Source organism: Amphiura filiformis, chromosome 6 (genome assembly GCF_039555335.1).
Source record: "Amphiura filiformis chromosome 6, Afil_fr2py, whole genome shotgun sequence".
NCBI lineage: Eukaryota > Metazoa > Echinodermata > Ophiuroidea > Amphilepidida > Amphiuridae > Amphiura > Amphiura filiformis.
In genome coordinates, this window is record NC_092633.1 from 73,819,841 (window position 1) to 73,847,224 (window position 27,384).

A 27,384-nucleotide genomic window follows, 5' to 3' on the forward strand; every position below is an offset into this window, starting at 1 on the left:
CCGTTTCCGATGTTGATTAAGATACTTCTTGCATCGATCCCGAGATGCGGAAAAAACCAATAGTCATTTTGTCCCACATAAATGAATAAATAACAAAAAACCCGATCCCCCGAGTGGACTCACCCATTCGGTGACGTCACACACGATAATCATCCTTATCCTCCTTGGTTTCTAGATGAGATAGGCGTGTGGATTTTTCTTTACCAACGCTAAGTATCATTACGAACCAAAGGGCCGAGATATACAGTTTGTTTGTTACACCTGAGGTAAAACCAACCAGTATAATGCGCTAGGGAGATAGTTTTGACGACATTTTTCGGCTAGAAAAGTGACAAAACGATCCAAAACTTAGCTTGTATGAGTGTTTCCGTCAGTATCACGGAACATTACGCGTTTCAAAATGCCGCCCTTAGGACGCCATTTTATTTTTGTTCTCACGTAAAACAACTATAGCAGACTAGTAAGTTACAATAGATGTTTGTACAGTACTGTGTATACATGTATGGTGAGTGATTTTCGCTATGTTTATGGTGTGCTCTATCGTTATATCTTTCAGTACGCGTCTGATGACGAGTTACTGCTAAGAGTTCGGTGGGTTTCCGAAGGGACCAGCCTGACAAATCTATACCCAAAAGGTTTTCAGTTTTTCATCCCTTTGTTTATATATATTTTTATATCATACCACTACATCAGCGTCAGCCACTGTGCGTGTGGGTCTGTTTATTGGGCTTGAGCTTGTGTTCGGGGGTAGTGCTATACGCTCCCGATTACTACAATGTCCAGGCCTTGTCAATCATGCCCTTCCCTTGTGGCAGAGTGGGACCCGCATCCACTCTGCTACACCCACAGGGATTGCTCTAAATCAAATAAGTGTGCTTCCTTTTGCATAGGCTTATCGGACATCCACTTGACGATTTAGAAAGTAGCGCTTCGTTTGGGTCTTGACACAGACAGAAGGCGTAAGACTAAGAAACAGAAGCCTACAGGTAAGATTGATATGGTAGGTACTAGCGCGGCCGGCAAGGGCCAAGCTAAGGTAACCTCTGGGGCTCCGGTCCCGGGCAAGCAGGCGGACCCTCCGGGGACTGCTAGCGAGCCCGAAGGCCTAGCAGCCAGCGAAAGCACTGACTTAACGTCTAAGCTAGTAGCAGGCAGCAGGGCGGTACTTGCCCTAACAGGCGAGTACCAGTCTACCAGTGAGATCTCTAGCGAGGTTCTTGCAGGTGGACACCCGTCTATTGCTGGCGAACGAAGCGGGTCTAGCACCAGCGAAGTAGCGGCGACGGACAGTATGCCAAGGGTACCCGGGCTTGCCTGGGTTGAATCCTAGCATACAGCGTGCAGCGGACTTGCCTCGGCCGGTCTGTAGCACGCAGCGTGCCAGTGGCCCCCCGGGTTGCCTGGGTTGCTCCACGGCACGCAGCACGCTTTTCGATCCCCGCAAGGGTCGAATGAAAACGCGTGCATGGGTTTAGCAGAGACGATACCGGGGCTAACGCCGGGTGTAGTCTTAGCAGAACCAACTGGGGTTGTCACTGCGGCAGCGTTCCATGGTGGGACCGCCGAGTGATTCCCTGGGCCTGGGAATGGCTGCCGGCTGTCCTCCGGGACTGGCTAGCGGCTATACGGGGTTGGGCTCGCAGTCTCTCACGGGACAGCGACCCAAGTGCAAACAGTGGCAGCTACCGAGGCGAGCTACGGCTTGACTTCAGTGGTAGCCACTATGCACGCGCCCATAGCTGCCGTGAGTGGTCCGCCACACACAGCGACCTTGGGCGAGGCTCAAGAGGTTAGGGTAGGTAGTTTGAACAGCCTGGCTGATCAACAACCCACTTATGTCCTCGAGAGCCAGCAGAGCATGGGTGATCCATTACAGTCAATGGGTCAATTACCCTCTTATGATCGATCACTATCTATTCAGCGGAGCATGGCTCCATTGATTGATACTGCCTATTCAGGTAGCGAGGTGACTGATCGAGGGTATACACGCTCAGCTACCCGTGATACTAGGCAAGCTCCTTTTAGCCAAGGGACAGCCAGTATAGCGGGGTACCCATACACACGGCTTGATCCTCTAGCGGGGAACGCTGTGAGGCATGGGTACACTGGTACGCAGCCGGGAGCCCTACCGGGCACCTACGCTACAACCACGCAGGTACCGCAGTACTGCGTCCTGGTTACCACAGTCTCTGTGGCAACAGGGGAGGCGGTACTGGTACCGTTCCATGGGGTTTCCCTGGTGGCGGATCCTTTCAGGGTCAGCTACCAACAGGGTATGCCCGTGGTATCCGCCGCAGGGTGGTTTCTTCCACGGTCTAGCACCGTGGCAAGTGCCGCCTAGCGTTGGGCAAGCAGTACCACCAGTTGTTACCCAACCCGGCGGCGAGTGGCTAACCCTGATACAGCTCAGGGTAGGCCGCACACTGCTATGGCTAGGGCGACAGCAGCGAGAGCGTCGGCGGATCCCGGGTGCTATAGCTAGCATCTCGGGGTCTAGCGGGAGTACTCCCTCTTCTGCTGGTGTTCAGTTGGCTAGCCACACGGTGGCGACACCTCCCTGTCCACCTTCAGATGCCCGTCGTCAGATCTCTTCCTCATCAGAGAGTGAGTCAGAGTCTGAAGGCGAGGGAAAGGAGTCGGAAGATGAAACCAGTAGCGACTCACAGTCTGATGAGACTGCGCAGCTAGCTTCAGGTATCCTTCCCCGCTTCCCGTGAGGAACTTCGCTAGCAATGGTCTGCCTGCGGACACCGCTGAGGTGATGAGCCGTGTGGCCCAAGGTTTGGGCCTGGCTTTCTCTCAGGAGGAGTCCGTTCAGGAGGACCAGGGCATCTTTTCAGTAGGATGCCCAGCTAGCTGGCGTCCACACAAGGGTCGCCCGCACTTGCATTCCCGGCGGACCTCAAGGGTAGGTTTCGTAGGGCTGTCAGGCTCGCTGGAGCTTGACGCCGCTGCGTGCTTGCACGCTTCCACTGCGTGTTTCGCAGGAGGACTCTGAAACCTACCTCAGGGTCCCTGACATGGATCCAGAGCGTTGCCAGCGCCTGCCGCTAGCGGCCAAGGCGCACGGGTCGTTCTCCCCCCAGTGGGAGGAGGAGCTAAAGCTCATCGATAAGCGAGCACGCTCGCTTATCAGAGTCTCTAGCGTCGCTACCACGCTTGCCGAACACCTCGGTAGGAAGGTAGCGAACGACCACGGGCAACGTCGGAACTCTTCCGCATGAGGTTAATCTGTTAGCGGTGCTAACAGCTAACCTCAACGAGAGTTCTATGGGCCTAGCCCATAGGATGTCATCTCGCCGCCGGAGAATGCCTGTCTGTCCCTCCAGTCAACTTACGGCTCCGACTTTGCTGAAGCAATGAAGAAGTCAGACTCGGTGGGACAGGGGCTACTCTTTGGACAGGCCTTTTGCGCCACGGTGGAGGACCGGGCAAAGAAGGCCACCAATGAGAGCACTCTGAAGAAGTCAGAGGCTGCCCTGACCAAGGGAAGGGCAGTAAAAGCGTAAGAAGAAGCACAAGAAGAAGAAGTCTTCTAAGCGTTCTTCAGCGCCAGCTCCGGCTTCAGCAGGGGACGCGCACCACAGACTACACCGAGCCGAGGCTACTCCAGCACCTCCCAAAAAATCTGGGAAGCGCAAGAGTAGTGCTGGATCATATGGCAAGCCCCTAAGAAGAGCCGTTCTTCTAAGGGTGGCAAACCAGATCGGTCCTGAGGCACGGCGGTCGACAGTCCATGCCGGCAGGCCTTGGACTTCCACAGGGATTCCCCTGTGGGCGGCCGCTGTGCATTACGCCCAGAGATGGCATGCCATCTCACCGGGCGCCTGGGTATTGTCAGTGGTCAGTGGGGGTTACAGGCTGGAATTTATCAGCCTTCCCTCGTGCGCATGCCCAATTCAGCGGTACACTGTAGTGCCGCCAGACGGCCCCCAGCGCCGGGCACTACTGTCAGAGGTCACTCAGCTTCTCACGAAGCAAGCGATTGTCCCGGTCTACCCCCTTTCACCAAGGGGTTTTGGAGCACTTTTTCTGGCTCCAAAGAAGACCGGCGACTGAGGCCCATTCTGAACCTCAAGCCGTTGAGCGAGTTCATCAGGCCCAAGAGGTTCAGAATGGAGACTCTCGCCGGTGCTAGCCTGCCCCATCAAGGGTATGTGGGCGGCATCGCTAGATCTCTCGGACGCATATCTGCATGTTCCGATCGCACCTCAAGATCAGAGGTTTCTACGCTTCAAGGTACAGGGTCAAACTTACCAGTTTCGATGCCTGCCATTCGGCTTGTCCACCTCCCCAGAGTGTTTACACTCCTGGTCAGGCGGTGGCAGCGTACCTGAAGCGCAGGGGAGTCAACATGTGTTGCTACCTGGACGATTGGTTCATTTACGGACGCACCCCACTGGAGACACAGTGTCTCGTGGAGTTAGTAGTCCGTACGGTGCGGGACCTGGGATTTCTGATCAACGTCAAGAAATCCAATACTTGGTACCGACGCAGACACCACTATTCTTAGGGGCCCAGATCAACCTCAAGGAGGGATCGCGGCGCCCTCACCCGAGAGGGTGACGAACATGGCGAGGTGTGCCCGACTCTTGGCCGAGTCAGAGGGAGCACCCGCTGTGGCATGGATGAAGGTTTTGGGCATTATGGCCAGTAGGGTAGACCTCGTAACGTACTGCAGCTTTCACATGAGGCCTATACAACTACACCTTCTAGCCTTTTACAGGCCCAGTCGTCACCCAATATCCCTCGCGGTTCGATGTCGGAGATCGCGCGAGAGAACTCTGGTGGTGGACCCATCAGCCCAATTTGACTCAAGGTGTCAGGTTCCCTGCACCAGCGGTGCGTCACGTAGTGACGACCGACGCGTCAAAGCTGGGCTGGGGGGGCCACATCCACGGGGACTCAGTCTCGGGCCTATGGTCCACGGGGTTCCATATCAACCTTCTCGAACTTTGGGCAGTGGAGAGAACTCTCCAGCATTTCGAGAAGGTGATCGTGGATCTCATATCGTTGTCCAAGCGGACAACACAACCGTGGTGGCCTACCTCAACAGACAAGGGGCACCAGGTCACCACGGTTGTGCCTGCACGCTCTACGCCTGATAGGGTGGTGCAAGGCCAGGCAGATTACGTTGAGAGCGATGCACATAGCGGGAGTCACCAACATCCTCGCGGACGATCTGTCACGAGGAAAGGTGTCGGGACCTACAGAATGGTCCCTTGCTCGCAGGTCGCCCAGACGATCTTCGAGGTGATGTACCACCCCTCGATAGATTTGTTCGCATCTCATCGCAATCATCAGCTGCCGGTGTACTGCTCGAGGGTCGCAGACCCACAGGCATTCGCCGTGGACGCTCTGTCCGTAGACTGGGGAGGAATGACTGCTTACGCTTTCCCCCCGATCTCACTGCTCGCAAGGGTGGTGACCAAGATCGGGAGGGAGGATTGCAACGTCATTCTGATAGCACCGTTCTGGCGAAACACCTGTGGTTTCGACCGATGGTGGATCTACTAGCGGCACAGCCGCGAGTACTCGAGTTACCAAATCTACGCCCGGATGCCGGAGGAGAGGTACCAAGTCTACCACTAGAGCACCTGCAGTTAGCTGCATGGCCCTTATCAGGGAGCGTGCGGCGGAGGGAGGCTTTTCATCAGAAGCTGCTTCTCTCATCGCCGGGGTAGACGAGTCTACCCTCCGTGCGTATAGTCAGCGTTTGGCTCCCTACTACGCATGGTGCGATGAGAGAAATACATCTCCCACTAGAGCCCCTGTGCCTCTAGTGGCAGATTTTCTGACAGAAAAGTTCAGGTCAGGACTTCAGCAGGCAACGATAGCCAACTATAAGTCAGCCATTCTCTCGATTCATCGGGGATTTGAAGACGGGTCGACTATCAATTCAGATGGGTCCCTAAGTCTTCTTCTCGACGGTATGTTCAACGAGCCGCCGAAAGGAAGGTGGTCCTCCATGGGACCTCAACACAGTCTTGGAGTATATTAAGGGTCCCCTTTTGAGCCCCTGTCAAAAGCGACCCTTAAATACGTCACTCTTACGGCGGCCTTTCTTCTGGCGTTGGCTTCGGGACGGCGCTGCTCAGAGTTGCACGCAGTCTCGAAGTCAGCCTCCGTATTTACTAACAACGGAGCGACGCTGTTTCTTCGCCCGGAATTTCCTTGCAAAAAATGAGCGAAGTACATTCCGACACTCGCCCTCTTCCTACCCAGTATTGGGCAGGGTTCGTCAATAGTCGAAGACAGGTTGTGGTGCCCGGTGAGGGCGCTACAGCACTACCTTGGCGAACACAAACCTTAAGAGGGGCTCATGACCGCTTATTTATCACTCACGCAGAACCGCACGGTCCAGCCGCTAAACAGACTCTGGCACGGTGGCTGGTCCAGGTGTTAGTGGACTGGGGCGGCAAAAGACGCCGCCCAAGGCCCACTCAACCAGATCTATCTCATCTTCGTGGGCCTACCATAGGGGGGTCCCCATTGAAGAGATTTGTCAGGCTGTGTCTTGGAAGAACCCGTCGTCCTTTTCCACGGTTTACTACAAAAACGTAAACCAACGACCAGGCGATAAGTTCTCCAGGGCTATTCTGCGGAGATAATATGGTGGTTGGGTATCAGGTGTTTTCGCGGACAATCAGAATTCCAACATGGTAAGAACCAGTGTTTCTATTCTTAACCACTGCACTTTCAGTTCAGGGTTTTGTCTGTTCACGTAGTCTTTCTGTTTCCGGCCGTGAGGGGGGGGAAATAGTTTGACCTCGCGATTACCATGCTACCCACTCTCCCGATCCTTATCAGATGCTGGCCAATCTTGTACCTCCATCCGTCGGTTACTTGCTAGATCGATCTTTCAGATGTTGATGCAAGAAGTATCTTAATCAACATCGGAAGCGGTAAGATCGACCGGTGTACTGAGTCTAGTCCCAAACAAAATGTTTGGTAGACTCATAACCGTGCGATCTTACCTTTCCGATGTTGATTATCCCGACCCGGCCGCCCCTACAAGTTTGGCGAGTAGGGGCTGCCCAAGTCGGATAAGGGATGATTATCGTGTGTGACGTCACCGAATGGGTGAGTCCACTCGGGGATCGGGGGTTTTGTTATTTATTCATTTATGTGGGACAAAATGACTATTGGTTTTTTCCGCATCTCGGGATCGATGCAAGAAGTATCTTAATCAACATCGGAAAGGTAAGATCGCACCGGTTATGAGTCTACCAAACATTTTTGTTTGGGACTATTTACCTGATATTTCTTATCTGTGTCTTTGTTTGCTGGTATTTGCAAAAGTGCACCCCACACCCACACTCTCTTCCTCTTTGAACCATATATGTTAGTTATTTGATTGGTGAGATAATACCACATGACCATTTATCATTTTAGCATCGCAATGATAACATCATCCCTGTTGATGCTACATATTATCACTATCATCTACTTGATAATAGTACAGCATATAATTAGCAGAGTGATTGTGCATACATGGTTTATAATGTTGCTTGCTTTCATGCGGCATGTAGTTCTGATCTTTTGATTTCAGTGAAATAGCCCTTCAAAACATTTTTTGTCACTTCCATATGGTAAAGGTGTTTCAGGTTCGTACTCAGGATGCTTATGTATTAATATTAGGGTGATATGTACAGAGTGCACATGTTGAGGTCAAAGGTCACTTCAGGTCATTTGGTCTTATGCATTTTGCCAAATTTTGTTTATGTATCTTATGTGTTTTCTTGTATAGTGTACAGATTGTGACCATATATAGGATGGCTTAAATCTATAGGCAAAATTATAATGTATATATTGCTTCAGACCTTTATAAGGCCAGTTGCTTCTGCTATATATACACCAGGCACAAAAAGAAACTCGTCAGTTATATTCATCCTTGCTGTTCAATAACTTGATAATTTTGGATTATTCTGAAATAAACATTTTGTTAATTGGATTTTGCTTTCTCATTTGACACCCTGTTCAGTGAAAAACGAACAAGAATTGACCAAGATATGCGCCTCCAAAGCCTCAAACCCCAAAATCAAAAGTTGCATTTTCAACGATTTTCGCATCGTTGTATTGCACACAAGCACCACGGGCCAATCAATAAAGCACACAGTGTAACAGGCACAATTGAATCGTTAAAATTGCAACTTTTCATTTTGGGGTTTGAGAGTTTGGCGGCGCATATCTTGGTCAATTCTTGCTCAATGTTCACGAACAGGGTGTCAAATGAGAAAGAAAAGTCCAATTAACAAAATGTATTTTCAGAATAATCCAAAATTATCATGTTATTGAACAGCAAGGATGAATATAACTGACGAGTTTCTTTTTGTGCCTGGTGTACATGAAGTAAGAATTCAATTAAGATATTCAGAAATATACACCACATAATTATGCCTTAAGTTGCACAATCAATCTAAAATAAATTTAAAATATTTAGATGCAAGAAATGTGGCAATCTACACTGAAAAATATTTTCATGTTATTTGATTATCTACTTATTTCTGTATTTATTTATTGTTTTGTTTTATTGTTTGTACACCCTATCAGCAACTAATACTGTAAAACATGATTCAACCAACTGTGAATTTATCACAGTGTAAAGATAAAATCAGATACTAGCTGTTTACATTCATTACATTGTATAAATATACATTTGGAATTGCAATATGAATTGTTCCATTTAACAAGACGATGGTAAGATTGTACTAACATGATCTAAGCAGTTAATATCAGAAACAATGATGCGATGTACAATGGCTGCCTTATGTATTTTTATCTTAATATTGTTATTTTATGTAAAGGAGTACCTTTTGTAATGGCTAATTAGGGAGGGGTACCCAATACAGTGAATATGTGACAAAAAAAATCTTGTTTTATGAGCAGATGGAGTTTTCAAGTAAGGTCGGTCGGTCCGGAGTTTTTTTTAAATTTTTTTCGCCTGGAGGCTAAAATAACCCTAACATATCACTTAAAGCTTGATAATTCGGCAAAAATGTGCTGATTTGTTTGCAAACATATTTTGAAAATGTTCTGAATTTTTTTTTTTTAACTTTTTGTCAAAATCAATCAATTTTAGCCCAAAAGTGGCAGATTTTACATGATTTTAGTAAGTAAAAACTTTTTTTCCCCCAAAACGCAAAATCTGGGTCGGTCAGGCTCTTAAAACGGTTTGGATATTTCATCGCTTAAAAGGATTATGCACACTAAAATATGAAATAAAACTAATTTTAACAACAAAATAGTTACAAAAGAAACACAAAGCAGCACATGGCACACATTTCATTTTACATGAGAACTTATTTATTCATGTATACTGTCACTCTTCTCTTGTCATACACTAAAAATACACCCCTGGAAATGCACAAGAAACCCCTAAAGCCCTTTCAATTTCCCCATGATTATTTCCATGTACTGTATATCATTTTACTCTTGCCGTCAATGATGGGTTTTCCTGGAAAGTAAGTAAGATAACTAAGCAGCAGTTAACTTCAATTACTCTCAAATTCTCTATGCCCTGGGTAATATTCCAAATCACTTCATTTTTGCTGTAACTTCCTATTGTAAGCATTCAAAAAGCTTGCCATGTCATTAAAAAATACCTCAGACTCCTTGAGAACTTCTGAATAAAACGCAGAGTGAATAAATCACATAAAAACACTATCTATGTATCTTAAATTTCATCAGATGCGAAGAATATGTGATTGATATGGAGGTGATGATTAAGAGGAAATGGTTAGTGGTCTGCATTGCAATGGTGTACGTGCCTGCTACTTAATACTCAGGCAGTACAAGATTGTTTTCTACTTGAAGTTTTTCACCCGCTGCAAGTCAACATCAGTAAGAGGGTCATTATATACCTAGAATTTGTTATCCACGCACATAAGACATATCTGTGCACTACGTTAGTGGCCTTAGGTCAATACTTATTCATACAACACAGGGTAAAGGTCTTACTTATTCCCAATACCAGAAAAATGCAGCACTTTTTGTGTGTGTGTGTGATTAAAAAAATATTATTTTCTTTTGACAAATGAAATTGCTAAATCCTAATCCTTTGGTTAATTAAAATTAATTAATTAATTTTAATAGTTCTACAATTTGAGGGAAAATGGGCCCAAAATATGCAATTTTGCATGTTTTTTAGCCATTAAGACCCCCGCATAACTCTGAAAACCCTCTGAGCCCCCACAGGAAAAGATCCTGGATACGCCGGTGCTATAGGCAATGAATTTGCTTACAATATTAATATTTTATGTTAATTTTGATAAATGAATATTAAAGCGATTAGAAAATGTGTTTCCCAAAAATTGGAATGCGAACCTGAAATTAGTCTTTGAGCTTGATTGTCACAGCATGAAAAAACCACCCTAATGCGATAGTGTAATAAAAGGACGTATCACTACTATCAGAAAGCCCATATTAAGTACCGCTACAGACTTTTCAATGGATGTAGAATATTCAATGTAACATGTATTCATTATTTAATCTACAATATATTCCTATTCTATTTCCAGTAATGTAAAGTTTAACTTTTTATAAACAAATGTTTGATGACATCAACATAAAAATCAATATTATATTTCCACCAGACATTCGACATAGCATAAACACTTTTGGAATAAATAAATAAATGAAGATTAAAGATAGATATAAGATCGATTAAATAAATGAAGACATGTTACATTGAATATTCTATGTTGAATACTTGGAGTCTGTATGGCCCTTAACAGGCAATGAGAATAATACCCAAGAGTATAGTGAAGCCAATTAGGATCATTGATTGATAGATGGCTTTGTAACTAGCCTATCTTGTGTCTTCAGACATACGATGCTTATAGTTCCAGTAAAGTGGAGCAATTCAATTTATCATCACTGCATATCATTACTTGGGGAAGTTGTTTCAGTTGTAGTGGAGGTGTTTCTGTGATGGCTATAATGCTTGTGCAATGTTGTCAGGCAATAATGCTGAGCATATTCAGCAGTGTCATTAGAAATGAGGGTGAACTCAAGGTGAATGTATCATTATGATGCTAAGATCTTTTTCCTTTGTGATTTAAAATGTCAAATTTACTTATAATATTATGAACTTTTGTCAGTTGCTTTCACTTTATCCAATTTTTTTCCATGAAAATAAGAAGATGAAATTGTTATGGAAATAATATTTTCAGAATGCCCAGGGTTAGAATTTTGTCATGCAATGTGAGAATCAAATCTTAATTCTTGCAATAGAATTTTGCTTGCATCAGTTGCTTCCTTTTTGAGTAATGCTCAACCAGAACTGTGATATTTGCAGGTATCATTCATCCATTCTAAGTGATGCTCAATCTGAGCTTTTCATAGTACCCATCCATCAAGACAAGATTGTCACATTAACTGATGGACTATAGACCATTCCTATAATTGACACCTTCCTGCTGCTGGTGGGTGAACACCATTATCACCAATATCACTTACTATACTGTATTCTTAGTCAGTGGGAGTGGGCTAGTTCGTAGACACATAATCTGATTGGACAATCGCATGATTTTGGGTGCCGTATATCAGGCTGTAGACGACCTCACATCATCATGAGCATTGATAACGCGTAACACGATTGTAGAGGTACGCGTATGTATCACGTTTTATGCGTAGACTAGTGTGGGATACGCAAATGCGCCAGCAGTACAATATGTGAACTTTGTGAAGTTGTAAACAAGTTTCGTTCATTTTATAATAAGGGGGTTTTTCTTATGGTAACTTTGTTTTAGCTTTTAAAAAATATAATTTACAGTTATTAAAGTAATATTTAACTGACTAAGAATGAGAATAAACAATTGAAATTTTTGTTTTCACTATCCTCTACCTATGATAGTCGTCTATCACACGGTAGAGGATAGTAAAAACAAAAATTACTATCGTTTATTCTCTAAATGAAAGCAAGGTCATGTTCTGCTACCAAAAGTAATCACGAAAGCAGGCGGTCGTGAAAGCAGGCGAGACTCGTAGTTTGAGAACTGCCTTGTTGAGTTACTTGAACTTAATTTCCTTAAAACGTCCGCGACAGGTAAACATTTTTGGGGAAAAATTATGTTGAAGTTTATTTCTACATACCATTGATTGAATTATTTATTTTTCCAGACTTCTTTTCTTGTTGTCTTTGAGAGCATTTGGTAATTGGTTGTTTTGAAATTTGAGGATGGCCTTGAGGCCATCTCCTCCATAATTTATTTACTTTTTTTATGTTTTTTTGATGGAAATAATAAAGTTCAAGTTCACAAATTCCATCAGGTATTTATTTCTAAAAGGTCACCATAATTGATTATCTTCAACAAAATAATGTTTAAAGATGATGAGATAACAATATTTGCCAGGCCAAGGACTGCTGTGGGATACTTAAAGCGGATGTGTGCTTGCACAAAGTGGACTGCAAAGTGCAGTGATATTTTCTTGAATATCATGCACTTTTTTAGTACAACTGAAGGAAATATTGTTCTTTCTCTAAAAGGTAAAAGTTTATTTAATCTTCGTTTATCAGAATCAAATTTGCAATTTTGTAAACAGGATGAGATTGCAGCTACATGTTGCCAGATCACACTCCAGATTTATCTTTGAAGGAGTGAGTTGTATAGTGGCTACATGTATGCTTGCAAACTGCAATGACATTTTCTTTGGAAAACTTTTTTAATTCAGATTTTTGCTAATATGAAGTAAAAATAAGCTGTCATAGTGGCTAACATAGGGCTAATATAAAGTAAGAATAATTTAGAGAAATTTTAAAAAGGCGTCAATTTAGAACTGTTTCCGATAACAAATTACACAACTTTTATTAGAACCATAACTATTTATTACAACACTGTACTGCGAATTATATTTGTATTATATATAAATATAAACACAGATTTAAAAAATATTAAACTACACAGTGTTTCACGCAATGGCGATCTTCAGGTGAATGAATGAAAACACAATGAATAAACGAAAACACGATGAGGACCTCATCGTGTTTTCAGGTGAATGAATTGTGTTTTCCTCATCGTTTTTTCATTCATTCCCCTGAAGATCACCATTGTGTGAAACACTGTGTAAGTGAAATGTTATAAAATCTGTGTTTAAATTTAAAATAGCTCTACCATTTATTGGTATCGAGCACTGTATAGCTGTCTCTGAGTGATACATCTATCATTTTAAGTTCATTTTATCATCAACACTGATAAAATTTTAATCAAAAGTACATAAATAAAGAAAGGCACACAGAAATTCAGATGCGAGTAATACAATTACATTACAAATACAATAGGATTGTATATACACATGTTGACCATAGACATAGACACATTACTTTTGCACATCTCAAATCTTAAACATTTTCTTTCTTTAAATAATTGTACACAACCGAGAACACGATTTTTCATTAAGCCAAGAAAATACAATTGGTTGGTTATTCTCTACACCATTTTGAGGCATGCAGGATCAGGGCAAGCAGGTGCATTTTGTTCCTTTTGCTACATGTTCAAGTGGATTATTTGGCAAGATGTCACTGTTTAGTTTGGTTTTGGAATTAAGAAATAAAGGGTGATGCATTATCCTTGACACCCAAATAATGTGTTCGAGGCAGTAAAAACGTAAATAATGGGTGAGGCGCAGCCGAACCCATTATGTAAACATTTTTACTGCCGAGGACACATTATTTGCATGTAAACGATAATGCTGCATCCTCTATTTCTATTCTATTACCACAAAATAGTGCGATTTAAAGAGAAAATATTACTTTTTTGCCCAAATATTTTAAATTGGTTACTTCAAGGTGGAGCGCGTATGCGTAACCAAAGCGTAAATAACAGAAGTATTGCGGAAATATTGAATGCGTAACCAAGCGTAATGCTTTGCGTAGAATGTGTAACAGCGCTTATACTGCATCACACTACTGTGCGCTTTTATGCGAAAAGAACATAAAGTTCATTGGCCTGGCCACTTAATTGGTATTGGGGAAGGTCTATGTGATGGGTTTTAGCAAATCACATTGTGCGATTTTGAATAATGGGTCGTAGAGGTAATAGAATGCAGTTTATAGGTCCCTCAGTTTCGCCTGTCGTAACCATGTTAGCCGTAAGACATAAGCAAAGACAATACTTGCATCTACAAAATATTGAAAAGTCACTGCATACAGTATATCAAAGCATTTTAAAGTTTGAGAACCATCTCAAACGGTTAGTATCAGAATGATCAATGCATTGATGTACCTATTTTGCTACATCTAGCCGAATGGAAATAATGATTTACATGCCATGTCAATTTACACCATATTGCATTACAAATAAGTGTTATTACTTTATTTTACGTCTTTACAAATTATGAATTCTTTCTGAGTATTTTTGTTATAATCTTTATAATATTTTCACAGCATGTTAAATTTTGCAATCACATCGACGGACCATAGGTCTTCAACAGACGAAAGTGCATAGGCATGACAAACTTGCAACTGGTAACATCACACCATTTTGTGTCAATAATTTGGTGTTGCATTAACTAATGTTGCCTATGTCAAAAGTGATTCTAGTTAGAATAATTATTATCTGTCATAGGACCAAAATACTACCCATGTTAACATTTACAACATCATAGATATCAGTAATATATGGTAACAAACTGCATTGTCAAATACCTCTGCCGTTTCAGAGTTTAAAGATATGACACAAATTTGTGCAACAGTATAGTGTTTTTGATGAAAGCTAGCTTAAATATTCCAATACAAAATATTGGTCTTACAATAATACTTGTTCGTATGCTTGGATCTGTCATTTATTTGCTCAAACTCCATAATGGCACCGGTATTAATTTAGCTTTCATCAGAAGCACTCTATATGCTTGTTGACAAGGTTTTACGGTATGTCATGAAAAGGTCAAAACTGAACAAAATATATATGGAACAAGTAAACATTTTACATGTTTTAAGCACACTGTGTTTGATCTTACTTGAGGTTAAAAGTGTATGAAAATATACATTTTATGATAACTTAATTAATACAATAATTAAACAGTACACAGTGTCACATTACTATCCATAGAATCTATAATTATTATATACAATACATATTTTTTCACAAAATATACAAGAGCAGGTACATACAGGTAAGTTACTTATATTGAATAAATGTAACATACGTTTAACACATACAAGAAAAGTATCGAAAATTCGGGGGGGGTGGGGGCTGAAATTGAGTGCCATTAGTGGCTGGAATGTGGCTGCCGCATTTGTGAAATGGCATAGTGCTCCATACGTTGCTGGAAAGTAGCTGGCACATTTGTGAGTCCAAATGGCATGATGCATCATCTTGTTACATGAATAAATGAATGGATGGATGTGGAAGATATGAATAAAATTGGGAGGAAAATCGATTTATCAATTTTTATCGATATTGAGTGGCCAATATATCAAATTTATTTTTAATTGTGACATTGACGGTCCTTACCTTAGACTATGACCACTTCCATTTTCTTAGAGCGACAGGTCTTCTTTTGCGGAGGCTTGCATACAATGTCTGCTATGGTATAGAGGTATGGATTGATCGCAGAATTAATAGGGAGGACAAATGTCACAGACCATGCGAACACCGACGGTGGAAGAGTGAGAACTCCCATCTGGACAAGAACCCCAAGGAGAATGATCGGAGACCAGCAGCAGAAATCGGTAGCCACTATTGCAGTTACCTTTGCATTAAGGCGGATTTGAGCTTTCATCTCTCTATCAAATCCTACTTGTTTTGCCGATTTGTACACAGTTTGAAGCAATAATATATAGCAGACTAAGATAATGAGATAACATGCACAATTTAACCCAAGAAAAACAGCGGTGGAATAATACAATCCAGTAGCAAGACCGGTTGATTCCGTATTGATGATGCTTTTGTCAAAAGAAACATGCTTCTCAAAAAGAACTGACATTTCAATGGTGGTTATGTTGTAGGTTTGCAGCAATGCCAGTGGGATTCCAATGCAGACGTGCGAATTGTCATAGAACTTATCATTCCATCCTGCAAACATGGAGGGAATAAGACCAAGAGCTGCTGCTAAACTCCATGTTATTAAAGCAATCACAAGAGTGGATTTGTATCCAAATTTATATATGGTGAGCGGATGCTTTATGCATATGAATCTGTCAATACTAATAAGGGTCACAAAGAATACAGAAGCTTCGCTGGAAATAATACACAGCGCTCCAGCAAGTTTACAAATATACCCAGTCCTCCACATCTCAGATTGTAGTGGGAAATCCCTACCGAAATAAATGTCCGCAGCACCGATGATGATCATATAGATACCCATGAGGAAATCTGAGGCGGCAAGATTTTTGAGTAATACGGATTGGACTTTGTTTTTTGTGGAATGCTCTTTCCGCCAACAAAGTACAAAGAGATTGCCCGCAGCTGCGCTGATGCCGATTATCCACATGAAAACAACCAAAACTCTGTCTGATAGTAAACGATTGCAGGTCAGGTAAGGAGATCTTGGTTTGGTGGCGCTGCATTCCACGTCATCAGGTGTGTAACATTCACAGATTTCAGGTTGGCTAACGATGACTTCGGCTGATTTGTGAAGACTAGAAAAGACATGCTTGTCAACATATTGTAGGTCATTTCCCTCAAGATACAATTGGTAAAGATGTGATATATGATGGATGTTTGGTACGAGATGTAGCATGTTGTGAGATAAATCCAAGTAAGCCAGCAGTGTTGTTGCATTTAGTAAGTCTGGGGGTATATAGGTGAGTCTGTTTTGTGACAATGAGAGGCTTGTTAAGCTGTGCAAGTCTTGAAACCAGTCCTTCACCAAATTTGTAAACAAGTTGTCACTCAAGAGTAAGATGCGTAAATGCACCATACCATGGAACAAATCATCAGGCAGAGTTACTAACCGGTTCGTACCGAGATCTAGATTAGTTAAACTATGAAGCCCATCAAAGATTCCAGAGCCTACTACTTCCAGGCTATTATTGAATAGCTTCAAGTTGGTCAGCTGGTTCAAGTTACTAAATAAGTTAACATCCAGTAAAGTAGTGAAGCTGTTTACATGTAGAAGTATTGTATCTAAATTATGCAAATCTCAAACAAATCAGATGGTAAATTTGTCAGTTGATTTTCTCTGAGATTGAGGAAGGTAAGCTTATTTAATCCATCAAACACCCCCAATGGCAAAAAAGAAATGTAATTAAAATGAAATCGTAGCCTATCTAAATTGGTCATTCCACTAAAGGCATCTATTGCAATTGCAATGATGTTGGCTTTTTTAAAGAGTAGGTCGCGGATGTCTAACAGATAGGGGTAATCAATGATGGCTTTGTGATTCTGTGCAGAATCTGAACAATGGAAGCCAACTTCTCGGAAGCCGAGGGTGGTGTTGCAACTTTGTGGGAAGTCAAAGGAACACCGACGGTACTTTTGGGTCCAAATGCAGGAGCTGATATCATCAAGTTCCTGAATTGAGCAGAATGGCATTGTTTGATTGCCGACTAAATCTTGCCCTTCATCAAAACGCTTACTGCATTCAGTCTGGTTAGTGTGAACTCTAGCTGGGATCGGATTAAAAAACAAAATCATGTCCCCAAGTAGAGTGGATTGGAATTGTTCATCATACAGAGTAAAACTACAAGGGAGACTGAATCCATGTATCATCAATACTTTGTTTGGACATTCAGCAGATTGTCTTTGGATGTAAAGTACTTCACTTTCTGACATGGTGTATGGGATTTGAATCAAAACGGCTGATTCTGAGGTTGTTGCCACCTGTGCAGTGCACATGCTATCTGGGGTACTTTTGTAAGATAAACATTTCATCATCGCTATAAGGTGAAATGCAAAACTCAGGTGATGCAGTCACATTCATATGGGCAGTGACTCCTAGTTGCCTTAGTGTGTATTGTTGATTGAGTAAAAGCATTGGTAAGAGTCTGAAGACCAATGTTAGAGGTGAAATCATCATCATGATTGGCTTATCTTTACTGCTCTACGAACTTGTTGGTGGTCTCTCTAGGACTTATTCTTTGCCTGCAAAATTTTCCTGTTTTTAAATTGTTGCTCATCAATACTTTGCAGTGACAAAAATAAAGTTTGTGATTTATGATGAGAAATTTGACATCTATGACAATGAAAGAAATGTGGATATCCTTTCTTGGTGTGATCAATAGAAGAGGATCCTTGTTAGTTCTATAAGCTGCATATCCTACCCGCCAAAGTCATGCAGGTAACTCCGAGGTCATTCATTTAATTAGTTTGAATGAGGAATACTTTGGGAACCAGCGCCTTTTGTTAGAAGTCACACATGAGTAAAGTGGATAACTTCTATTGTTTTTGTCCTTTATAATCACATGTGGTCATTCTGTTACTTTCCAGCTCCCAATATTGTAAATAATTAAATAAATTTGTTAGAATACATTAGCTTTTTGCCTGTAATGACCTTGTGATGTAAACAAGTGTGATTTCATATAATTTGCTGCCAATGAGTGGATCAATGTACTTACCCTCGTTAGTTGAATAAATTTAAACACAGAGACGAAAATTCAGTACACAGAAATTTTTGAAAGTTTGTTAGTTCACGCAAGTGCACTACATAGTTATGCAGTGTTTCATTGCATTCTAATTGTGTTATACCATTGATCTAATATAAATCTTGAAAGCTTGTTATTGTGACAAGCTATCTTGTTATTAACCAATATATTACAATAAGTGTTACTTTTAACCATTACATGTCTCCATTAACATTTACAATGACCCTTTTTCATGCATTCACTGGTTACATTAAAGTACATGTATTGAGTTACACAATACCATTAATTGTGGTACTCACTTTACCTTACTTTTTTTAAAGTTCATTGATGAAATCTTAACTTTAAAGGATACACGTTTCTTCTTTAGGTATATATCAGTGAAATTGTGATAACCCACTTTATGAATTGTCAAATTACATTGGTAATCTGGTAGCAAGAAATACCTGTAGCAAAGTATAGTCTACAGCTAAACTTTCATTCAGCCAGGTGTTCATAGACTGTAACACACTAAATGTCATGTGTGATGTCCATCAGTACTTCAGTGTCACCAAAATTGCATGATACATGACTATACCATTAGGTATTGATGTCACACACTGTGCTATCTTAGGTAGATAGCTGCATTTTGAGCCATAAACAGCAGATAGTAGCAATAAACATAACTTGATTTTTAAAAAAATGTATGTATGTTATACTAATAGTTGTGTTGATCTCCTCATCAGTGGGCACAGCATTCACTCATATAAGAATGGAAATTGTTACATCTGAAAATGCTTTGTCAAAATGGTTCTGAGAGGGCAACAGAAAAATCACGTAACTCTGTAGAGGATCCGGTTGTCTGCATTCAATTCCTTCAGTCAGATCAGCTTTTCTCGCAGTTGAAGCATTTCTTTTCTCAAAGTTAGATTGCAAGTAGGAGCCAAACTGAAAACACATGGGTACTATTGTTTCTTGTTGATGAATTCACTTACTTCACAGAAAAAATGATATGAAATCACATCCAATCCAAGATGTGATGAGTATGTTGTAGAGAAAATGCCGCACTACTGTGAACACATGTTGCTCACACAATTGAATGTTTTGCAGTAAAATAAAATCGTTCTGAAGATGATTAAACTGTTTTTAAACACAGCAATTCAAATTGAGTTCCAATCAGATGGTTGAGGTTTATGCAAATATTCCAAACCAAGCAATATTATCCACAACTATTTTGCATGACCAAAAATTGTAATCAATGTTTACAATAAATAAAAAGAGAGATAAACCAGTTGAAAGTTCTATTCAGTGGTGTAGACTTCAGAAGATCAAACACAAAAAGATTTCCTTTGCAACTTCGAAATGGTTAAATGCAGTACTGCATCTCTCTGGGTGTGTTGTTGTTTTGTCTTCACTTAATGTCATAGTAATTTCAAGGAACCAATCAGAGCTCAGAGTGGTGACCAGCAAATGATTTTTTGCATACAATTGACTATTGACTTTGTCAATATTGTTTGCTACCTTTCATTAATTAATTTCTTCATATGATTTATTGAATTGTTTATTTTTCAGGCGTTCTTCTTGTCTCTTTGTGAGTGTTTGGGGTTTGTTTTGACATTAGGGATGGCCATATTTGGCCTTCCGGCCATTTCCTCCATAACTTGTTTGCTTTTTGATGGGTTTGATGATTTTTGATGTATATATTGTTTTATAGAAATTACAGAGGTCAAGTTCAATTTGTACATATGATTGATTGCATTATTTATTTTCCTGACTTCTTTTCTTGTGTAAATGTTGTTGAAATTCATAGTCATGCATCCGGACAAACTTTGCAATTATGGGTTTGTTGTTGTTGATGCAAAAAACACATTTTTTGTGCTTTCTTTAAACCATACTGAAGGTATGTATTTGTGTAGATTGGTGCCGATATTAAACACGAAATAAAGAGATCAGATGCAAAAAGCGATATCCAGTTTTCTTGCTTTGAGATATAGGCAAATATAACTATTCAAATATAAAGAACATAATAAGAAAATATGAGCTGTTCTTGATCATAGTTATTTACATTGGAGTTTTTTAAATAGGGTGTCATTTAAAAGCTAGTATTATAATATATATATATGGCATGTGTCGGTGGACTTAACGCAAAAAAGTTTGACCATAGTGTATATCGCCTTGTGTACGAACTCTTCAAATGGTCAAATGGTTGTCATTGTTGTTACAGTCGTGACTATTTTAGTCGACTTACGAAAAAAGCTGAAGTAGTGCAGCCCCAGAAATCATTCCGCAATTTAATGAGCCCATCACTTAGGTGATGATCAGACTATTGCCTGGGGAATTTGAGTTGTTAAACCCTTGTAATTGGCAACAAATTGCTTTGCTGGACAGCTTGTTATTACATGAAAATAATGTGTTAGTTTTATTCAAAAGCGTTTGGACACTTGGTGCGAGTAATTACTCCCTGGAGGTAAATTGCTAGACACAGAGCTTGGGTAAAGCTGTGTGTGTGTGTATTATGCAGGAAATATGGGGGGATGCTATTGGAAGGAGTTATACATGAATATGATGCATTAGATTTGAGGCTGTATGTTGTGGCCATTCATTGAAGATTATACCATATATTGGTGTACTTCTTTGTTTACTCATTCATGTCATTTATATATTTACTTGGTTGCTGGTATCTCTGCAAGTCTTCGGGCAAGTTCATTCATTTAGAAAAATTGTGCAAGATATTTTAATACATAATGCTGGCGTTACAAAAGATGGGGAGTGGGGAGATGAGGCTAGCAATCGGGTTGCACACCTTTAATAGGCTCATATCTCTTTAAGTTGATTTATTTTGTGATTTATTGACTGGCAGATACAGACAGATTAGCTCACAGAGACTTAAATACTTTTATACTTTCATGATTAGTTGCTCCAAAAATAGACAGGCAGACAATATCAGTGCGGCAATTTGGTCCATGTGGCGTGTCACTTCCAAGTCAATTTTTTCTTGATGCAGTGAGAAGTTATTCATTGGTAAATCACCAATGCAGTCACCTTAGCTTTTAGGCCTTATTATAGCATATATTTTGAAAGAGCCAAAGTGAAAGTTGGAGATAAGAAATAGTTATATTATGTTTAAATTGCCTTAAATGGTCATGAACTATGATGCTTCTGAAGAAATTTGTATATTACTTGTAAAATTGATTTCAATGTGCATTCCACAGGACTCTTCCAAACCAACGTTTTTAGCTTCCTTTTATGGTCCTAATATAAGTATAACACAATCAAAATGTTAACAAAAAATAATTTCGGCACTCTGGCCATATTCAAGGTTAAAGGTCAACACAGTGGTCAAATTTCAGAGTTGCTCAAATCTGGTAAACAAGCACACCAAATTATTCCTCTCATTGCAAGGATGCAGAAAAAGTATAGTTTGAGCTACCTGCAACATACCGTTCTTGAGTTATAAGCTAAAAATGTCAAATCTTGGGGATGGTTAGTTTTTTTGGCCACATAGGGGCCAAAAATTAAAAATGCTCTGATTTCAACGAAATTGATCTCAGATTGCTTGTCATGTAAAAACAAGTCAAATAAGGAATAGTTGTAACTATGTAGGGTGTTTTGTTACCTGGGAAGTTGCACATTTGTGCTCTTATCAATGAAAGCATGATGCTAGTTTTAACGTGTTAATCAATAGAAGCATGATGCTAGTTCCCTTGTTAGAGAACACTTTGTGTACAAATCAATAGGGCATGCAATGGCGCAAACTGCAGCTTTTTAATATGCATCTTCCTTGGGTCTTGGGATCGTTGTATCTTTATTTCTTGAATGATTTCAATGAATGAGGTCTTAAATTCGAGCTAAAATATGAAGCTATTGACTGGTTCCAATTATGACATTGTTTAAGATATACAGGGGATGAACATAACTGGTACATTAATTCTTTTGCTTACTGTATTTGCAATGACTAAAGGTTTGTTGTAACATGGAAAAGGAAAATACCAATTCCTTTACATTTTGATGTATTCTTCATTTCAGGACTTTTAGATTTAGCCAATTCCTACTGTGAGTACCATTTGAAGAAGTTATGTGAGCGCATTATCAAGCAAGGAATTAATGTGGAGAACACGGCCATGTTGTTAGCTGCAGCTATCAAATATGATGCAGAGGTAAGCAATACATTTGTTACATTTCTTTGTTTCTTTCAACCAGAACTTTGCCTAAATTTTGGCATTTTTAAATTTTAGCAATTTCGTATTGTGACCGGGGGGTGCAACATTCCAAGGTTGGGGTTTTTTCCCCATGCCGCCTTGTCACACCGTCACTATATATATATTTTGTTTAGTATATATATAAGTTGAAAGTGACAAGGTTTGTATTCATCTGTGAAATATCAACAGTCATATCATTGTGAGACAATCTTAGATTATTATAAACCCATCTGCTTGCATGTATTAAACCAGATTATGAAGCTGACATTACATTTTTTTTCCAATTATTTGCAACTGTCACTCCCTGTGCTTGGTGTGTAAGGGATCTCACAGCTTATTATAAATTATTTGCCCCCACCCCAGTTTACCCTCCCCTACCTGTTTGCATGCATGCGTGGCCTAGAGCACATAATTACAGCACAGCTATTCATCTGTGGAAAGTCATGGATGTGTGAATAGATGTGGATGTATCACACAACTCTCAATTTGCAAGATAGTATGGCCAACCAATTACACACATCAATATAATATATCTGGGCATATAAAGACACACATAGCCAACTAGACAGGTGCCCAAACCAACCACTAAGTACTGCATTTGTCTGATGAGGAGTTTAAAGTGAAAAATGGATTGGAAGGTTCTGTATTTGACTTTAAGCTGCATCTCTAATGCCTGAAGGCCTGGTTTTATAGCGCAAGTCCATATACCCATAATATCCTGATATTTCAACTAAGCTTATTACCAACTGTCATTGCTTTTTGCTCATCGATATTTTTTCTACATTTGTAACTGTACGCAGGGCAATTAAGGTAAAAGCTGCCGTACACATTTTGGTAAAAAGGGAAATCTAACATTATTTTGGAACTGAGCAAATGCAAAATATGATTTTTGTTGTTTGTGAGTAATAAACTACCAGATTGGCTTTATTGAAATTTTAGATCTTTTAAATTTATTTGGTTTATAAACATGCTGTTGTAACCTTATAGTTTATTTAACACATGTAAAAGGCAGTAAAGATGCTCATCTTAGTGTGGTAATAGTAATTTGATGAATAAAATATGAATAAATGAATGAATAGAACTTGTTGTTTTTGTCAACTGTTTTCACACTCAGATGAAAATACCATAATTCTGAGGATACACATGCTTTTTGCATTTAGCCCAGAATACTAAGTACATTGTAAATCCAATGATGGCAGTGGGCAGCTTTTTACTTAATGCTTACATTCATGTGATGAACTTACAATATGTGCTGATATCATCCTGCATTATTTCTGGTGGTGGAGCTCTAGCTTTAAAATCACTTTATTGAGATAAATTGAAGCAGTAAAATGCTAGGCTTGTTGACTATAATATAGAAGTAATAAATCATAATTAGGAGAACATCTGCCACTTTAGAAATGTTTGAGACATTGCTAATGTTGCTGGAACTATAGGATGTATCTGAAAATATAAAATACAAAATGATTTATGTAGAAAAAGCAAATCTTAAGATGGTCAGTGGGAGGCTTGTGGTTGTGGACTTGTATTTTTTCTTTATATTCCATTTTTCATATTTATAACTGTTACTTACATCAGAAGTTGAGTTAAACATGTTAAAGTAACCAATCTGATTTGAGTTATCGGAAGTATGTTCTAACCTATGGGGCATTGTTATGTAATGTTTTTGCTTCTCATGTCAAACCCACTGGAGCGATATATATATAAATTTAAAATTTGGACACAGATTATTTTAACGGTTAATGCCTCATGGCCTCAATGTAAACACAATATTAGTCTGGCCACCCATCTTCATTATGAGTGATATGCATTGAGGCAGGCAGGCAGATGTTCAAATTAACTGTATTATTGTTGCATACTATTTCATCAAATTGTTTAGCAGATGTTATTTTACAATTGCATTTGGAAAACAATATTGTGTAATATTATTAGACCAAGTAAAATAAATAACATGTATATCGTCCGGACTTTCTCAAAATTTGGTGAGGAGGCCCTTATTATTTATTAATTTGTTACAAATTTACTATTCATTTCTGTGTAAAATTGCAATTGCAAAGGCTTTGTCAATGCATCATAACAATGGGGAGGCCCCTAATATTTTAGTTATTTCCCCAAAGCCCTACCCTTAGCTTGAAGAAAGTGTTTACAATGTGTTTATAAATGATAACCAAAAACTTCTTAGCATGTCTATTCATCACAACAATTTTAGAAACAAAAACTACTCGGCGATCTGTCATGACGCTTTTTCATGGAGGGGTAAAAAATCCCCATATCTAAATTTTTTTACCCTTTCATGATGTTTAACATACATGTATGTAAGAGCATTTGAAGGGGTAAAGTGGGTATCTGAAGGGGTAAAACCCCCACTTTTAAGCGATTGAAAAGAAAACCCTGGTTAGTAGGGGTTATTTTATAAAAAAATCTTCTAAATAAATAATAAATCTTTGTTAATGTTTCTTTCTAGTATTATTATCATTATCATTATCATTATCATTATCATTATCATCATTATTATTATTAGCAATATTAGCATTATTAGCATTTAATATCATTATTATTCTATTTTTCAGGACTTAGAAGATTTCTGCTTCAAATTTGCTGTGAATCACATGACTGCTGTGGTCCAAACAGAAGCTTTTCAAAAGTTGGATGATGTCTACGTCAAAGGGTTTCTGACCAAAGCTGCCCAGTGGGGTGCATTTAAGTATTGACCATTAGCCAGTCAGGAGAGCTGATCATACCCGGGAAATATTGGCATTGGTTTGTGAGTGAAATATAATATCATAATATGGCTTGCATTTAAGGCATGCATATTGGCCTCAGTGTGTGAATTAATAAGAACCGAGTGAGGCATTTGAACATTGGTATTGCAATCATAACTAGGGTGTTCACCTGACATGCTGGATAAGAATGGGATCTTGGTATTGTGCTTTCTTGACTGGTTGATAGTAAGGGTGTTTTAAACATCTGTAAGATTAGGAGATGGTAACAGTGGCAGCGCCATGGGGGTGGGGTTTGGTGTGACGCCCTTTAATCACAAATCTTCCCCCAGTTCCCAAAAATAAAAACAAAAAAGAATCAAATAATTTAAATTTTCGTAGCAATATTGTTGATTTTCATGATTTTTGACCCGCTGAATTATACTATGCCCCCCCTCCCTGAAAACAATTCTGGTGCTGCCACTGGATGGTAGTGAATAGTACAGTAAATTCATACTTCTGAATGCTAACTGAAGTAGATAATGTGGCTAACCTGTTTACAGCCGTGGGTTTTTTTGCACTCCTTAATTCTTACTCTGATCTCTGATAATTGTTACCATTTATTCATTTATTCATAGAGTATGATGAGAAATATATCTACCGTATTCACATATTTTATTGACTTAGTTTTTTGAAGTCACAAACATAGTAATCCAGAACAAAAATATCAGGGGAGCATAGGAATCACCTTTTAAATTTCTGACATAATGTTGTTGTCTACAATGATAATCCCGCACAAAAAGGTTGGGACAGTTTGTTCATTTCATGCGTCCCCGCTCCCCTTATTCAATGTTGAATGCTGAAAAATAGTAACAAGTGGTTGAGCTCAATGTCGTCTCCAACATTGTTACCAGGGGGAGTAAGCAAGTACATAGAATGAGCTATGAAAGGTATGATGTATTTTCAGCCACCCATGCTCAATTCACAGGAATTTCAACTGTCCCAACAATTTTCGCACAAGGTTGTAGACTAAAGTCTAATATTATCATTAGGCTAAACAAAAACAAGTTCCTGTAGGCAGTGCACATTTCGTTTTGGGGCGCAACATTCCATTTTTTGTTTGTAAAATCCAGAAAAAATTATATTTTCAAGCCTAAAATGATTATGAATATTGTCAAGAGATTTTTTTCTCAATATTTTTACAAGCAATATGAAATCACTATATTTTTTATCCTATAAAAATCAATCTATAATTTCCTAAAACATTCAAGTTTCATATTTAGCCTCCATTTCACTGATTTGACAATGGTATACTTATGTGATTTGAGGCATAATGTTATTCTTGAAAAAACACAGTTTGCATTTAGGTTTTTAGACCAATTACAGGAAATAAACTTGGTGTTGTTAGCCTTACATTTGTATGTGCAAGTAAATCAGGATTTGCCAATGAGCAGCCAATCAGCAGAATGCATAGCTATATGTGGCTATGTGTTAACTACGCAAATGTTTTGTAAAAGGGTTTGTGCTTCCTAGTTTAAGTTGAAAAACTTGTCCCAGGTTAAACTAGAGCGGTTCTCGGCTTTCGCGGTTCTCAGCATTCGCGGTTCTCGGTGGGTTTGTGGTATAGGGTAGGGGAACCTTGTGTGATCCTGGATGGTGTGTTTTATTGATTGGTTTATGTCTTTGTGCTGTTTTGGCCCGTATGTGTCGTTTCTGTTCAGAACCTTGTGTGATCCGAATGTGTATTGTTTTCTTTGTGGTATTTGATGTGTTTTAAATCTATAGGCCCTGTTTGTCTGCCTGTGACGGTGTCATGATCAATCCAATTGATCAATAGCTCCACATATCTAGCGTTTTTAATCGCGCCATTCTAAGCGTGTCTAAGCTTACGTGAGTATAACAAGCGAGACGCGACTGGAATAAATTCTAATTGTTTTGAGTGAAAGAAAAAGGAGCATTCTTTGATTCGGGTTTAAGGAGAGCA

At 40.0% G+C, this 27,384-nt stretch overlaps 1 protein-coding gene across 1 annotated transcript in view; it reads left to right on the forward strand.

Annotated features, from left to right (window-relative positions):
- The window catches only part of LOC140156004 (RCC1 and BTB domain-containing protein 1-like), a 54,587-nt gene extending 27,624 nt beyond the window's left edge, over positions 1–26,963 (forward strand). Inside the window, exons 14-15 of the mRNA XM_072179063.1 lie at positions 22,529–22,659; positions 25,272–26,963. Of these exons, the coding sequence (XP_072035164.1) occupies positions 22,529–22,659; positions 25,272–25,412 (272 nt within the window). The 3' untranslated portion in view covers positions 25,413–26,963. The remainder of the gene's footprint in view (positions 1–22,528; positions 22,660–25,271) is intronic.
- The last annotated feature ends 421 nt before the right edge of the window (positions 26,964–27,384 follow it).